The 17576-nt window shown below is 44.2% G+C and overlaps 2 protein-coding genes across 2 annotated transcripts in view; one reads left to right on the top strand and one right to left on the bottom strand.

The window, feature by feature from the left end:
* Window positions 1–17576, top strand: part of ACY3 (aminoacylase 3) — a 242546-nt gene that overhangs the window by 36871 nt on the left and 188099 nt on the right. The gene's annotated exons all lie outside the window — the stretch shown is intronic.
* LOC120909171 lies at window positions 14030–17507 on the bottom strand. The gene has a single exon (XM_040320885.1). It carries the CDS (start codon window positions 17490–17492, stop codon window positions 14169–14171), a length of 3324 nt encoding a protein of 1107 aa, XP_040176819.1. The 5' UTR covers window positions 17493–17507; the 3' UTR covers window positions 14030–14168.

The following is a 17576-nucleotide window of genomic DNA, read 5'->3' as shown; positions in this document are numbered from 1 at the left end:
TACTCAGTAAGTTTTGATGCAGCATCGAACTATGCTAAATACTCGAATACACAGTACAAGGTGTATTTGTATATGGCCCGTAGGTGTAATATATTAAACCAGACAATGTGGAAGAAACCTCAGCGGGTAAGGTGATATACTAGAAAGTGTAAAATAGGTGGTGAACTATGTGTCTACATTACACCCATATGAGTGATAAATTAAGCCGGACAGTGTAAAAAGAGAGAGTCTAGGCTGGTGTAAAATAGGTAAAATAGGTGGTGAACTATGTGTCTACGTTACACCCATATGAGTGATAAATTAAGCCGGACAGTGTAAAAAGAGAGAGTCTAGGCTGGTATGTAAATGGGATAGCAGATCAAAGTGCAACGATAGGTAAATGAATACAATAAATTGCCATAGGCATATAAGCATACCGATATATGATAATGTGTATGAGAAAGCGTAATGAGTGCTCATAATTACTAGCCATACATTGTGAGCAAGTATATAGGTTAGCTGTCAGTCTGAATGCACAGGGATAACCTCTAGGTAGAAGATGCACACATTTTCTCGTCTAGACTAGGATACCCCAAAAGTGTTCCGCATGACCCTCCTGGGAGTAGGTAGGTGTATTCAATAAAAATAGCTAAATGAGGAGAGCATAAATATTAATAAAATAACATACAGCGACAGAAGGTATACATAGTGCCACAGTGTCACTGGGGACATGTTAGGGTGAGCAAACATGTAGGAACTTTGTATTTTAGCAGACATCTAGGAACTATGCAATATAGCATATTCAAATGTGCTCTAGGTAAGTGTGCCTTTGGATGTACAAAAAGGCTGAAATAGACCTGACACCGTAAAATGAAAAAGCCTGAATAAATAGGTTGTTCGCAGTCATGTGTGTCCTAGATAGGGACACCGTATCCCTAGGGTTAGAATAAGTGGGATAAGTCTTTATATAATTAGACTAAATAGTTAAGTTAGTAGAAGATGTGTAAGTATATGGGATATATAAGTATAAAGATAGTTGTTGGGGTGGAGAAATAAATAAAATAGTACCCAATGGTTGCACATCCCTAAAATGAATCTGGGAGATAAAGGTGGTCTCCAGCCACATTAGATGATAGGACTCTACATCATACAGGGTGTGCAAAATATGGGAGGGTAATGTGGGGTCAGGATTATCCACCCTAAATACCATGAACATTGCTAAGATGGTAAGTATAAGGTGCATACATGAATGAAAACCCCTGACATGGTATCCTAGCTGAATCAGCTACCATATATAAGAATTTATGTCTGGGATGTCTCTGATTTATGGGTTGGCCAGGAAACAATTCAAATCTATGTCCTTGTTTAACCCAAAGGGCGCCAGAGAGCCCAAACGGTAGATCCAACCGGTCTCGTTTTGGGAAATAGCTGTTGTCTTGTTCCCACCCCTCCAATTATCCTTAACTGCATCGATACCGTAGAAGATCAAACCCCTGGGGTCTTGCTGGTGGAATTCTTTAAAGTGGCGTGAGAGATGATGTTTAGGAAAACCTGCTTTGATCCTATTGATGTGCTCTCCGATTCTCATTTTCAAGGCATGGGTGGTTCTTCCCACGTATTGCAAGTGGCACGGGCACTCAATGACATACGTCACGTGTGTAGTGTCACAGGTGATGAGTTCCTTGATTTTATATTCTTTGAAATCATTTCTCGATTTGAAACTTGTTTTCCGTCTGGGTTGTTTCCTACTGACCCTACAGGCCAGGCATCTCTGGCATTTGAAATAACCCTTAAGTTCAGGGCATATACTAACAGGTTGTGGTGGATCAAGGACGTTGTGCACAAGATGATGACGTAGGGATGGAGCACGTCTGTAGATGAAGCTTGGTTTTTTACCTAGAACTTTGGTAAGGGCATGGTCTTCTTGTAAAATCGGCCAATATTTTTTGACTATATGCTCAAAGTCTTTATATTAAGAGTTGAAGCCAGTGATAAATGCCACATCTGATTTATTCTTTTTGTTCTTTTTGTTATGTGACAGCATAATGCTCCTGTCCATGTTCAGAACTTCATCTTTTAGTTTTGCCAGGTGATCTTCCTTATACCCTTTCTCTTTGAATCAATCTACGATTACATCCGCTTGGGCTTTAAAATCTGTGACAGAGCTACAGTTCCTCCGGAGTCGCATCAATTGCCCTTTAGGTATGTTGGCCTTCCACCGTGGATGGTGGCAGCTTGTTGTTGGAATGTATCCATTGCGGTCCGTGGACTTGAAGTGAGTTCTTGTATGTAGCTTCGAGCCTTGCTTGTAGATCTGTAGATCAAGGTAATTTATGCACTCCATGTTACACTCCCCGGTGAAGGTAAGGCCATATCTGTTGGTATTCAGGTCATGCAAGAATTTTTGGAAGGTGTCGATCGTTCCCTCCCACAGGATGATGAGATCATCAATATAACGCCTGTACAATTTGATCTGTGGGATGTTCTGGTTGTATACATATTCTTCCTCCCAACAGTCCATTAGTAAGTTGGCAACACTGGGGGCATAACGGGCCCCCATTGCTACCCCCCTGGTTTGTACATAGTAATTTTTCTGGTACCAAAAATAATTACATTCCATCGCCATTTTTAAACCTTCCACGATAAAATTGATCTGTGCTTGTTTTAGCCTTGTGTTTTGATGTAGGGCTTTTTCTACCTAGGGGAACACCGTCTTTTTGTGATATGCTGGTGTACAATGAGTTGACATCAATAGTGGCTAAAAGTAGGTTTTCTGCACCGTCAATATATTGCAATTCGTTGATCAGTTGCAGGCTGTCACGGAGGTGTGATCTTCCCTCCTTTACAATCGGTTGTAGGTAGGTATCAAGGTACTCTCCTAAACGGGAAAAAATAGAGTTGATCCCACTTATTATGGGTCTGCCAGGGGGTTTTTGTAGTCTTTTGTGTATCTATGGGGTGCGAACAACCTATTTATTCATTTTACGGTGTCAGGTCTATTTCAGCCTTTTTGTACACCCAAAGGCACACTTACCTAGAGCACATTTGAATATGCTATATTGCATAGTTCCTAGATGTCTGCTAAAATACATAGTTCCTACATGTTTGCTCATCCTAACATGTCCCCAGTGACACTGTGGCACTATGTATACCTTCTGTCGCTGTATGTTATTTTATTAATATTTATGCTCTCCTCATTTAGCTATTTTTCAAAATTGTATTTTTATTGAGTTATAGAAAACAAAAAAAAAACAAGTAAGACCTTACAATATTATAAGATACAAAGTATTGAAAGAATCAACACAATGACAATATCGAGATTGTACAAAGAAAGAACATGGAAGTACAAAACATATACATAGTGTCCAAGGACGCAGTCATTTAGCTATTTTTATTGAATACACCTACCTACTCCCAGGAGGGTCATGCGGGACACTTTTGGGGTATCCTAGTCTAGACGAGAAAATGTGTGTATCTTCTACCTAGAGGTTATCCCTGTGCATTCAGACTGACAGCTAACCTATATACAGTGATACCTCGGTTCACGAACTTAATTCGTGAACTGACTCTGGTCGCGAACCGAATTGGTTGTGAACCGAGGCACATTTTCCCATAGGGTTCAATGTAAATCCAGTTAATCCGTGCTGACCTTTTTTTGGGGGTTTTTGAAGCACAAAAATATGAAACAAATTACAATACACATTAGTACAGTATAGTAATGCATAAAGAGAGGACACTAACCTTGCTTGAGATGACTTCTGGCATGGAGGAAGGCAGGTGGGAGGCAGTTATTGTTTGGAGGGAGAGTCCCCCTCCATAAGGACATCAGGGGGATCTCCTTCAGTGAACTGTACAATACAGCAAGGACAGTACTGTATGTGCTAAAAAGCACACCAAAAATCAAAAAATCACTCAAAATGTTTGCAGAGTACTCACAGTACTTCTTTCTGTGTGTCTTCTTCTCTCCACGGTCTTCCTACAGAAAGTCACGACCATGTGACAGCCGGGAAATAGCATTAAAATGGCTGCGGCTCCTGTTCGTGAACCGAGGCGGAGTTCGTGAACCGGAGCATATTTTTATGAACTTTCCTGTTCGTGAACCGAGTTGTTCGTGAACAGAAGCGTTCGTGAACCGAGGTATCACTGTACTTGCTCACAATGTATGGCTAGTAATTATGAGCACTCATTACGCTTTCTCATACACATTATCATATATCGGTATGCTTATATGCCTATGGCAATTTATTGTATTCATTTACCTATCGTTGCACTTTGATCTGCTATCCCATTTACATACCAGCCTAGACTCTCTCTTTTTACACTGTCCGGCTTAATTTATCACTCATATGGGTGTAACGTAGACACATAGTTCACCACCTATTTTACCTATTTTACACCAGCCTAGACTCTCTCTTTTTTCACTGTCCGGCTTAATTTATCACTCATATGGGTGTAACGTAGACACATTGTTCACCACCTATTTTACACTTTCTAGTATATCACCTTACCCGCTGAGGTTTCTTCCACATTGTCTGGTTTAATATATTACACCTACGGGCCATATACAAATACACCTTGTACTGTGTATTCGAGTATTTAGCATAGTTCGATGCTGCATCAAAACTTACTGAGTAATTGCATCAACTATGTCCCAGCAAGTAAGCGTTAACATGCGAACAAGGAACGTCCACAGAGAGACTCCAAATTAACCCGATTGGATGGGTACTTCCTTACAAATTTCTGGATTGGCTATCACCGCATAGTGGGAGGGGCGTTTCCATGATGACGCTTGCTATATTAATCACAAGCCGCGGTATGCGTGTACCCGCTTCAGAAGACGTAATCCTAACGAAATGTGCGTAAAGCGGCTACAGGCACACCCACACGCACTTCCGGGTTAACCAGCTGATTGTCAGTGGAACGCACGCCGTTCCCAGGCTGGCGCTGACACATTGTTTTACCGGCTACGAGTGCTGTGCTGGGAGGTTTGCTATCGTTAGATAGCTGTCTACCTGCTTTTGTCTTTGTTTTTTTTTATTTTACCCTTTTTATTGGAACCTTGGTTCTAGTGTTTTTATTTATTTGTAATCATTTGCTTTTTCTGCACGTCACTACCAGTGGCAGTGCTAATAAAATATCCCCTGATTTTTGAACATACTACGCTATGTGAGATTACTTTCTTTCCTGGAGGAATTTGGACAACCAATAAAGATCAGAACCACTTGGACCAGAACATCCATCCATCCACAGGATCCAGGGAGGCGAAAGTCGAGCTGCTGGAGACCACACATATACTTGCACTTTACCCCTGCAGGGGTGAGTGCCTCTGGTGAGTGGGGACCCAGGAGGGGGAGCACCGGAACCACTGCGCAAACCCTCACAACTGCATACTGTGATCACCCACCCAGATTGGGTGCACCTGCTCACGAACATATTGCACTAATTTTTGATATCTGATTTTTGATATCTGATTTAATATTTGTGGACTGCTGATCTATTTTTGAATTTTGATATATTGGACTATAATATTCTTACCATTACCTTGGCATATACCCTATGGGCTGTACACTATTGCACTGCTGGTTTTGACTTAGCTTTTAGATACCGCTGCTAGGCGGTCACTGCTAACTTTATATATTTATTTACTTTTTATATTGTCTTTATTGGTCACTCACTCAGTGCACTTATTGTTGTAACACATTTGTGACTAAGTGTCACATCACACTTTGCACTTTCAGTTAATGAGTGCACAATACTCAATATTAACATAGCATATTTGAGTGTTTTTTCACACGCTACCTTATGCATTTAGGCATAAGTATATTTAGGCACTTTTACTGATCAGATCCATTATCTACTCACCTACACCTGGATCACGTACAAGTTAACACTGCACCACTTACCTGGTACCTTTAGCCTCCAGTTGAGACAGCGCCACGACCCCTTTACCTTCTCTTTTTATACTTGTGCCTGATGAGGCCACTGATGTTCCAGTGGTGGTGGCCCGTGAGACTGTCCATACAGGCTTGGCCCCCCAAAGTGCACGTGCTGTGTGGCAACAATATGTCGATTATTTTAGGGGTGGGGGGGCCATTACAATGCCACATCTTGGCTCAATAAATAATTTATTTGTGAAATAAAAATTCTAGAGAAAAGGGGGGTTGCCACCCGGGGCCTCCTTTTAACAAATTCTCCTGTTCTCTGAAGGCCTCCATTATTTCTGCAAGTCAAAAATTAGCAAAAAAAAATAATGTCAGTCAAGCCTTAGCTTTCTCCCCATATCTAACCCACAAACTCATCCACTGATCATAAAGTCCAAAAATCAAGTTTCGTATCGTGGTATTGCACGATCGTTTTTCCGACGTTTTCTACCGACTGTGAACGACGTTCTCATTCACGCAATATCCCTTTATACACTGCACATGTGAGAAGCTCCGCACGTTGCCACGCCCATGACAATCGTTCTAGTGATTGACACGCCCCTTTTCAGTCGGTCAATGCAAGAGTCAGAAGAAATGATGGAGGAAAGAAAGCAAGCTGCAACCAGGCAGGAGAGAGGCCAGGCACACACCAGGAGGAGCAGGAGGTACAAAGCCACCAACATGAGAGAGATGGTAGAGATGGTGGCTGTTCTTAAAAAGGAGGACTACGACTGCAAAAAAGGGCCTTACAAGAACCCCAATAAACTCAAGGCCCAGATAATGGAGAAGGTGCGGAGGACTCTCCATGCAAAATTCGGAATGCAGGAGGTCCAGGGAGCAGCTGCGCAAGCGATGGTCTGATTTGAAAATCAGAGAGCCGGACCAGATGGAGAGAATTAGAAGAGTTCTCAGAAGACGTAAGTAAATTTCATGTGTACTCTGAATATTTGTTTTTATTATTTTGCGTCATTTGGTTTTCTTTCAGGTTCTGTATATAGACAGTCCAAGAATAGATGTTCCAAGGTTCATGTTTGTGGGCATAATAATTGGTTGTTCATTGTATTTAAGATCTTTTTATGTGAGACCAATTTTTTATTTAATGTAGATGTGTTATTAACTAGATTTAAATAATCCAACTTAAGTCATTATACAGTAAAAGGAGAGTATGCTCAGCACAGCAGTTGATTACACATATGGACTCAGTAGCACAATGGTTGGCATGGCCGATCCGCCCTATAGGCTCGCTATGCAAGCCGCTTAGGGCCCCCGCAAAGCTGCGAAGGGCCCCCCAAATAACTAGAGGCCCCGCCTAGTAAGAAGTAATTTTCGCCCCCTCACCCTGCTTCTCAACTCGCTGACTGCATGGGAGAAGAGGCAAGAAGTCAGCACCCCTTGCTTCTCAATTTAATGTAAGATGTCATTTCCGAATAATGTGCCATGTCGTTTTGCTTCGAGCCCCAGGGAGGTCAGGATCGGCACTGAGTGTTGGTCACAAGAACAACCTAGTTAGCGTGTCACACAGAGGTGATCCAGTGTATACTTGTTGTTTTTCCATGTAGGAAACTTGTCCAAAGATAGAGAAATGCAGCAGCTTTGGTAATGGATAAAATCCTGTGTTAAGCTTAGAAGGATTGTAAAAGCAGACAATTGTACCACAAAAGAATGATTGATATTCCTCTTTCAGGCCTCTAATCTTTTTGATTCATCTATCCCTTTTTTTACAATCTCATAGGCCTCAATCAAGCTGCAGAAGTGTAGCCGACCAACCCCACACAAGCCCCACCCTCGCCAGATGTACAGGAAGTGCAAAATGCCACCACATCAGGTCAGTGTCATACAGCACAGCTTCAGGTAATACATGTAGGCCTGCATAATTTTAATACATGTTTTTTCCCAAATTTCAGGTGTACGAGCTGTTGGTGGCGGCTTAGACACTTATGCCTTGTTTCCACTGAATGGAACGGTTCGGGTCAGTAGATTTGGAACTGTTTAGAACGGACCGGTGAGCGTTTCCACTGCAAATCGGACCGTCGGACCATACAGGATTTAGAAAAAATGCCTTGCACGTCCACCAATCAGTGGAATGTATTGCATCTCCGCCCTAATGGAACCGTTCCATTTTCTATGGCCCCACATCTGAAGCAGGACCCAGAATGGTCCGGTACGGTTCAGTTTTATGGCACACTTTCATAATGGAAACACCCAAAATAGCGTACCGAACCGTACCGAACTGCTCAGTGGAAACGAGGCATTACAGTGCCCAGGTGCTAATTGGGGAGATAATGTCCTGCAGGGCACAAATAGAGGACACAAACATCGCCCTGGAGAAGATCATAAGGAACAACAGAAAGGTGGACCAAAGCCTCAAGAATATTATTGATGTTCTGGGGAGGGTTTAAAAAAAATAAATAATAATAATAATAAAAAAAAATACAAATAAATACAAAAAAAATAGATGTAGACAAGTATTTAAAAGCAAAAATATAGTTATTTTTAAAAAAAAGTATATTAAGATATTTAAAAAATAAATAAAATGACACATTTTAAGTGTGATACAATAAATATTTTTGGATACTCAACAATGTCTGGCTTCTTATTATATCAATGCTGCCTAAAAGATCAAATCTAGATTTGTGGTGTTTACATTGACAATGATGAGTATTTAGTAAAGGAAAATAAACATGACACTATGATAACGTAGGAGAAAGCTAGAATGAACTCAAATTAGAAAAGAAGCAAACCAAGAAAATTACTAGAACAGGGGCAGAAAAATTGGGCCTTAGGCACTGGTGGCGGTGTCACAACACTGCAACCCCTCACAGATACTGTAATTGGAGCTCAGCAAAGAGACACATGCAAAGTATTGCATTAAAAATTGTTATTAGATGCCCCTGTTAAACAGGGGCAGAAAAATTGGACCTTAGGCACTGGTGGCGGAGCCCAGAACCAAAAATGTTCTTACTAGCTATCAGCAAGATCAGTGAGGAGGAAAAGGATATTCAATCAGCAGCATAACAGGACAGTCACTCAGCATCAGCATAGGCAGTCTCCAAGAGATCTGTCATTTAAAAAAAAATATTCTGTTACATCTGCATCAGGTGCTTGGTAGCTGGTGTTGATCCAAGCCTGATTCATTTTTATAAAGGTCAGTCGATCAACGGAGTCGGTGGAGAGGGGCACCCTGTGATCGGTCACAAAGCCTCCAGCAGCACTGAATGTACCTTCTGAAAGAACGCTGGATGCAGGGCAAGCCAGTAGCTCAATAGCGTACTGTGCAAGCTCTGGCCAGTGATCCATCCTCAAGACACAGTATGCCAGAGGATTTTCGGTGGGGAAGGTGTCCAAATCTGATCTTACCCCTAGGTATTCACGCACCATGTAAATCAAACGCTGGCGATGGTTGCTGGAACCGGTCATACCTTGGGGCTGCGGACTAAAAAATTGTCTGAACGCATCGGTCAGACGGCCACCTTCTCCACCGCTCCTTCTGTGACTCACCGATGCCTCAGCAAGACGTTGTCCAGGACCTGGATTTGGTAATCCCCCAGGTTCTGGGAACGCGTTGCACAGAGCCTTCTGCAAGGCCTCCCGTAGATGTTTCATCTTCATCTCCCTCTGCGACGGCAAGATAAGCTCCGCAACCTTACTCTTGCAACGTGGATCAAGGAGAGTTGCCAGCCAGTAATGATCCTTCTCCTTGATACCACGAACACGAGGATCCTTACGCAGGCTTTGCAGGATCAGGGAGTTCATGCAGCGTAGGTTTGCTGAGGCATTCAGGGCACAGTCCTCTGGGTCACTGAGGATGACAGGATCCGCAGCCACCTCATCCCAGCCACGTAAAAGTCCACAGGTTCCTTGGGACTGTAAGTGATCCCTTGAAGACTGCTGCTGCTGAGTGCTAGGCTCCACCTCCATGCTGCTGATACAATCCTCCTCCACCTCGTCCTCCTCATCCTCTTGCTGTGTGGTAGGCGGGCATGCAGGTCCACTGTCTGGATAAAGGGGGCCTTGAGAGGTAAGGAAGTCCTCTTTCTCCCTCTGTTCTGCCTCAAGGGCCCTGTCCATTATTTCACGTAGAGTGTGCTCCAACAGGTGAATTAGAGGGACAGTCTCACTGATGCATGCACTGTCACTGCTCACCATCCTCGTGGCCTCCTCAAATGGTGACAGGACAGTGCATGCATCCCTGATCAAGGCCCACTGGCGTGGGGAAAAAAAACAAGCTCCCCTGACCCAGTTCTGCTGCCATATGGCACAGGTACTCATTGATGGCCCTCTGCTGCGTGTGCAGCCGCTGCAGCATGGCCAACGTAGAGTTTCATCTGGTGGGCATGTCACAGATTAGACGGTTCTTGGGCAGGTTGTATTCCCTTTGGAGGTCTGTCAACCGAGCAGTGGCATTGTATGACCTTCGGAAATGCACACAGACTTTCCTGGCCTGCTTCAGGACATCCTGTAAGCCCGGGTACCTGCCCAAGAACTGCTGCACCACCAAATTGAGAACATAAGCAAAACAGGGCACATGGGTCAGTTTTCCCTGTCGCAGGGCAGAGAGGAGGTTGGTGCCATTGTCGCTAACCACCATTCCTGGCTTAAGCTGGCGTGGCGTCAACCACCTCTGAGCCTGCCCCTGTAGAGCTGACAGAACCTCTGCCCCAGTGTGGCTCCTGTCTCCTAAGCACACCAGCTCTAGCACCGCATGGCATCTCTTGGCCTGCATTCCTGCGTAGCCCCTCGTACGCCTACGAAGCACGGCTGGTTAAGAGGAAACATCAGCACAGGAAGAGGCCACAGAGGAAGAAGAAGAGGAGGGGGTGGAGGAGAGAGGTGTGTCACAACCAGTAGTAGTGTTTTGGAGGCATGGTGGTGGTACAACCTCCAACACTACTGTACCTTGCCCTGCGTCCTTCCCAGCTGCCAGCAGAGTCACCCAATGTGCCGTGAAAGAGAGGTAACATCCCTGTCCATGCCTGCTGGACCATGAGTCAGCGGTAAGATGCACCTTACCACTGACCGCCCTGTCCAGCGAGGCATGGACATTGCCTTCCACATGCCGGTAGAGAGCGGGAATCGCCTTCCGTGAGAAAAAGTGGCGTTTGGGTACTTGCCACTGAGGTACCGCACAGTGCACAAACTCACGGAAGGGGACAGAATCTACCAACTGAAAAAGTTGCAGTTGAAGTGCTAGCAATTTCGCTAAGCTAGCATTCAACCGCTGGGCATGTGGATGGCTGGGAGAGTACTTCTTTCGGCGCTGCAGCAGCTGGGGCAGGGATATTTGTCTGCTACCATCAGTAGATTTTCCGCATGTACTACTAGGTTGTGACACCTTCAGTCCTATCAGTGCAGGCTTCAGAGAGGACTGAGGGTCTTGTGGGGTTAGAGCTCCCAGCTGATGAGGGGCAAGGGGAGGTCCGCTTTGTTCTTTGGTTTGGGTCTTTCTGGTATGCTTGCCAACTTACTGAATGGCAGGTCGACATATGTCTGGTCAAGCATGTGGTGCCAAAGCGGGCGAGGTTTTGGCCACGCGAGATACGCTTGAGACATATGTTGCAAATAGCAACGGTGCGATCTGATGCACATGTCTCAAAAAAGGCCCACACCAAAGAACTTTTGCAGTACCGTTAAGACGCAGCAGCGCCCTGCACAGGCGTAGCTCTGCGATGTAATGCAGTTGGTGTGCTGCCCTTAAGCTGTCCCCTGGAGGGCATCCTGCCTCATTGGAGATGTGCATGTGCCTCTTCCTCCTCCTCCTCTTCCTCCTCCTCTCTCCTATCAGGCACCCAGGTAGAGTCAGTGACCTCATCATCCCCTCCCTCCTCATCACTGTCGTAAACCTGGCAGTATGCTGCAGCTGGGGGAACATGACTGCCAGATTGCTGTCCCTCTCGGGCACCCGCTCTCTCTGGGATCACATCAATGCCTTCCTCTATCTGTGTTCCATCATCGGAGCCTTCAAAACGCTGCGCATCTTCATGTAGCATGTACCCAACACTGTGTTGAAACAGTTTGGGGGACTCCTCAGGAGGACATGGTGGGACTAGGGAAGGATTGTGTGATGCCATTGTGCACAAGGAAGAGGACGCCTTGGCAGCTGCTTTGCCAGATAAACTAAGCTCAGCCTGGGTGAGAGAGTATGAGGACGATGAGGACGGCTTGGTCAACCACTCTACTAATTTCTCTGCATGTTGAGGCTCAACACGGCCAGCTCCCGAAAACAATGACAAGCGTGTCAGACGGCCACGTCCTGAAGAGGATGCACCGTGTCCACCACCAGCGTTGCCTCTAGATGCAGAGCTTGTTTGCCCTTGTGACTCTCTGCCTTTCTTTGTTGTCCTTCCAGACATTTTAATAGCCTGCACAGGACTCAGAAATCAGAAATAAACAGCACCTGTCCACTAAGAGCAACTGCGTTTATGGGCAAAAACACAGCAAACTTATAGTAAGATCGACTGAGTTTATGGGCAAAAAACACAGCAAACGTGCAGTATGATCGACTGAGTTTATGGGCAAAAACACAGCAAACGTATAGTAAGATCGACTGAGTTTATGGGCAAAAAACACAGCAAACGTGCAGTATGATCGACTGAGTTTATGGGCAAAAACACAGCAAACTTATAGTAAGATCGACTGAGTTTATGGGCAAAAACACAGCAAACGTGCAGTATGATTGACTGAGTTTATGGGCAAAAACACAGCAACCCTTTAGTAAGATCGACTGAGTTTATGGGCAAAAAACACAGCAAACGTGCAGTATGATCGACTGAGTTTATGGGCAAAAACACAGCAAACTTATAGTAAGATCGACTGAGTTTATGGGCAAAAACACAGAAAACTTATAGTAAGATTGACTGAGTTTATGGGCAAAAAACACAGCAAACGTGCAGTATGATCGACTGAGTTTATGGGCAAAAACACAGCAAACTTATAGTAAGATCGACTGAGTTTATGGGCAAAAACACAGCAAACGTGCAGTAGGATCGACTGCGTTTATGGGCAAAAACACAGCAAACTTATAGTAAGATCGACTGAGTTTATGGGCAAAAACACAGCAAACGTGCAACGTGCAGTATGATCGACTGCGTTTTATGGGCAAAAACACAGCAAACTTATAGTAAGATCGACTGAGTTTGTGGGCAAAAACACGGCAAACGTGCAGTATGATCAACAGCGTTTATGGGCAAAAACACAGCAAACATATAGTAAGATCGACTGAGTTTATGGCCAAAAACACAGCACACATGCTTTAACAGCGACTGCCTTTATGTGCAAATAAATAACACACGTGCAGTAACAGCTAATGCGTGTATGTGCAATTATATAGCACACAACACATGTCATGCAGTAACAGCAACTGTGTGTATGTGTGCAATTAAATAGCACTATCTATCTATCTATCTATCTATCTATCTATCTATCTATCTATCCACAGTGTCTCTATTGTTACGGCCCCTTTGGCATCGAATAAATAACAAGAGGAGAGCTTCTGACGGGTGCAGTAGTTTTATTCTTTCGGAACAAAGGTGCGCAGCAGGGTTGAATATTATTTTCTTTATCTCCTTGAGCACCGTAAACATGAATATCGTAAGCACCATAGCACCGTGAAAACTGTAAATGACATACAACACACTTATTTACAGTTGTCACCAAAAAGGGTGTTACAGGGTTAATTACAGTTGTCTGCACACACATCTAATTACATTGAACATTCAAAGAAACATAGTTACATGCAAAGTGCCTTGGATTATATAGCATATTTAAAACCAAACAGCATGAACAGGGTTTATCTCTAGAACATATACACCTTTATAACAATGCACACTTTTCTGCATACCTCGATCCGCTTGCCAAGGGGGGTACAAACTTTAAGCTTTAGGGATTTTCTGCAGACATCTTCCATGAAATCCTATGCAGACAGCTAACATGTGGCATCTGAGATACAGGAAAAGGCTTTCTTACTAAGACAGGAAGAAGGAGTGGTCTTGTAATCCTGCTGATCAAAACATTCCCCAGGGAACCAAAGGGAGGCAGAAAGGTTCCACCCAGCAGTAAGTGCTGGACAAGATCCACAATGATAAGCGGACAGTTACACTCCCACCAAATTATGTTATGATGAATATAACCTAAAAGGTCATACATAATTTACAGAACATAACCTTGGCCGCTATAAAACATGGTACATCATACACAATTTAGCTTATAGGTACCTCTGTAACTGGCTACTGTCTTGTGTGGTGGTATGCTAGTGTATCACTAAAACTGAACTTATTTGCTTTCTATGAGGACTACTAGCTTTTGAATAGGACGTTCAATAATTGAAGGTTTTGATACATAGTCCTTCTTATCTTGCAATCTTCTGTCACCTACTAACACCTTGACTCGACGAACTAGATCATCCTTTTCTATTGTAGTTTCAATTACACGTCCTAGTTGCCACTGGCATCTGGGAGACATATCATCTTTGATTATGACAATGTCATTTACTTTGAGGTTACGTCGAGGTGTGTGCCATTTCTGTCTTGTGGAAACACTCATGAGGTATTCTCTTTTCCACCGACTCCAGAATTGTTCTGCTAAATATTGCACTCTACGCCACCGTTTAGCTGCATATACGTCTTCCTTTACGAATTTCCCAGGTGGAGGTAATGCAACCTTGGATTTCATCAGGATGAGGTGGTTTGGAGTTAGAGGTTCTGGCGCCTTGGGGTCATTGATTCCATCGACAGTTAAAGGACGGCTGTTAACAATGGCCATGGCTTCATAAAATAGCGTTCTAAGAGAAGCATCGTCTAGTCTACTTGAACATTGGACTGTTGTAGCATTTAGCACATTACGAATGGTTCTAATTTGACGTTCCCAGACTCCACCTGCATGACTTGCGGAAGGAGCATTGAAGATAAACTCACACTGTTTATCAGCTAGGAAAGTTTCTAGTGCCTTTGTGTCACATTGCTTCAGGGCTTCTTTAAGTTCGTTCTTTGCTCCTGTGAAGTTTGTGCCTTGGTCACAGTGAAGTTGGCAAACGGCTCCTCTTAAACTGATGAAACACCTTAAGGCATTGATGAAGGAATCTGTAGATAAATCTTCAAGCATTTCGATGTGGACTGCACGTGAGGAGAAGCATGTGAAGATTAGACCATACCTCTTGTATTCCTTTCGACCTTGTTTGGTGATAAAGGGACCAAAACAGTCCATACCACAGTATGTAAAGGGAGCTGAAACTTCTACGCGTTCTCCGGGGAGCTCTGACATACGCTGCTCCTCTGTGGGACGCCGGAGCTTTCGACACTGTACACATTTATGTATTAACTTGGCAACTGACTTGCTTCCACCAAGCACCCAAAATCCATTTGCTCTGAGTTCTGTTAGAGTTTGGCTGCGGCCCTGGTGATGAATGGCTGCATGATAGTGGGACAGGATTAACTGGGTAATGTGCCCTTCTTTTGGGAGGATGACTGGGTGCTTTGTTTCTTGACTAAGAGTTGATCTTGACAGCCTTCCACCAACACGAAGAAGTCCTTGAATCAGAATGGGGTCAAGGCAGCTAAGAGGGCTTGAACTTGGGAGACTATCTCCTCTTTGAAGGAGTTTTAGCTCTTGGGGGAAAACTTGCTGTTGAACTAGACCTATCACTACCTCCCCGGCCTCCTTACGTTCCTCCACAGACACAAGATTGCTGCAGTGATACGTCTTCATTTTTATTCTCCTGATTCTTGCAATCACCTTAATGAGCATTGACCAACTGGAGAACCTGCTCAGACGATTTAGAGTATCAGTTTGTTCATTGGCTTGTGATGCAAGGGTTGTAACAGGTTTGACTTCAGGGTCGCCTACAATTAGTTCTGCTGAAGAGCTTGAAGATGCGTGCACTTCAGATCTCCAAAGGAAACTAGGCCCAGATAACCAACTTGAGGTGGAGATATCCGCTACATGTAGACCCCTGGATGCATGGTCGGCTGGGTTTTGTGTCGTATCCACATAATGCCACTGGGTTGGATCTGTAATCTCTCTTATGAGTTGAACACGATTGGCTACAAACACGTGAAACCTTCTTGCTTCGTTATTGATATAGGCTAAGACTACTTGGGAGTCTGTCCAGAAGAACTCTTTGTCAACTTCTATTTCAAGTTCTGCCTTCAACATGACACTCAACCTTGCTGCAGTGACGGCAGCTGAGAGTTCAAGCCTTGGGATGCTCACAATCTTCATTGGTGCAACTCTTGCCTTGGCCATTACGAAGCTGCAATGGACTTGATCTCTGTCATTTTTGTACCTAAGGTACGAGCAGGCACCATATCCTATGTTGCTGGCATCGGAAAAGTGGTGTAGTTCCACTTTCATTCTGTTACCAAAGTCTGGGGGATGGTAACATCTGGGTATCTTGATTTCCCTTAAAGCTTGCAGACTACTCTTCCAAGCCTCCCACCGTGGACATAAGCTCTCGGGAAGTGCTTCATCCCAACTGATGCCTCTGCGGCAAAGCTCTTGGAGAATGCACTTGCCACTCAGTATGAAGGGGGCTATGAAGCCTAGAGGATCATAAAGGGAGGCTACGACTGCCAGGATACCACGACGAGTTGAGGGTTGATCCTTTATGTCAGCACTGAAACTGAAGGTGTCGTTTTCAATTGACCACTGAATGCCAAGTACTTGTCCTTCTGTTGTTGAGTCTGGGCTAAGTTTGACAGGTACAATAGTTGTTGCTCTTTCTGACGGAGCTATACAGGACAGGACGTCCCTTTTATTAGAGTTGAACTTATGCAGTCGTAGGCCGGCATTTTTACATAATCCTTGAGTTTCGAGGATTAGATTCGAAGCTTCGCTGACTGTTGGAACGCTAGTTAGGCCGTCGTCGACATAAAAGTTCTTCTCGATGAAGGCTGATGCTGAGGGATGTTCTGACTTGTGTTGTCGTGCAAGATACTTAAGGCCGAAATTGGCACATCCTGGAGAGGAGCTGGCACCGAAAAGGTGAACTGCCATTCTGTATTCTTTCGGTTCTGTTTCCAACTGACCGTTCTCCCACCAAAGGAACCTTAAGTAATTGCGCATTTCTGAGGGGATATAGAACTGATGGAACATCTTTTCAATGTCGCATATCACAGCAACTGCTTCCTTCCTGAAGCGACAGAGGACTCCCACTAGAGAGTTTATCAGGTCGGGACCTGTCAGCAAGGTATCGTTTAGGGAGATGCCTTTGAACTTTGCTGAACAATCAAAGACAACTCTTAACTTGTCTGGCTTCTTGGGGTGATAAACCCCGTGATGTGGGATGTACCACACTGTCTCTTCCTCTGATAATGAAGGGGCTGGTTCTGCATCACCTTTTCTGATTGTTTCTTCCATGAATGCAGTGTAGTGTTCATGGAACTGTCTATTTCCCTTTAATCTTTTATTTAGATGATGAAGTCGAATAAGGGCCAGCCTCTTATTGTTTGGTAGTGCCAGTTGACTGTTGTCTTTGAAGGGTAACGGCATCTCGTAGTGTCCATCTTTCCTTTTCATTATAGTTTCAGAGAGAAACTGCACGAAGCGAACATCATCTTGAGACACGTACTTATCTTCATAATTTCTTTCAATGAAGTCCATTTCTAAAGCCTTAACACATCAGCGACCGGCGGCATTGGCATTTCTTTCACTGCGACTCTGTGTACGAAGCTCTGGCTACCCTGT

Source organism: Rana temporaria, chromosome 8 (genome assembly GCF_905171775.1).
Source record: "Rana temporaria chromosome 8, aRanTem1.1, whole genome shotgun sequence".
NCBI lineage: Eukaryota > Metazoa > Chordata > Amphibia > Anura > Ranidae > Rana > Rana temporaria.
Note: the sequence above shows the minus strand (reverse complement) of the source record. Positions and strands in the feature narration are given on the sequence as shown.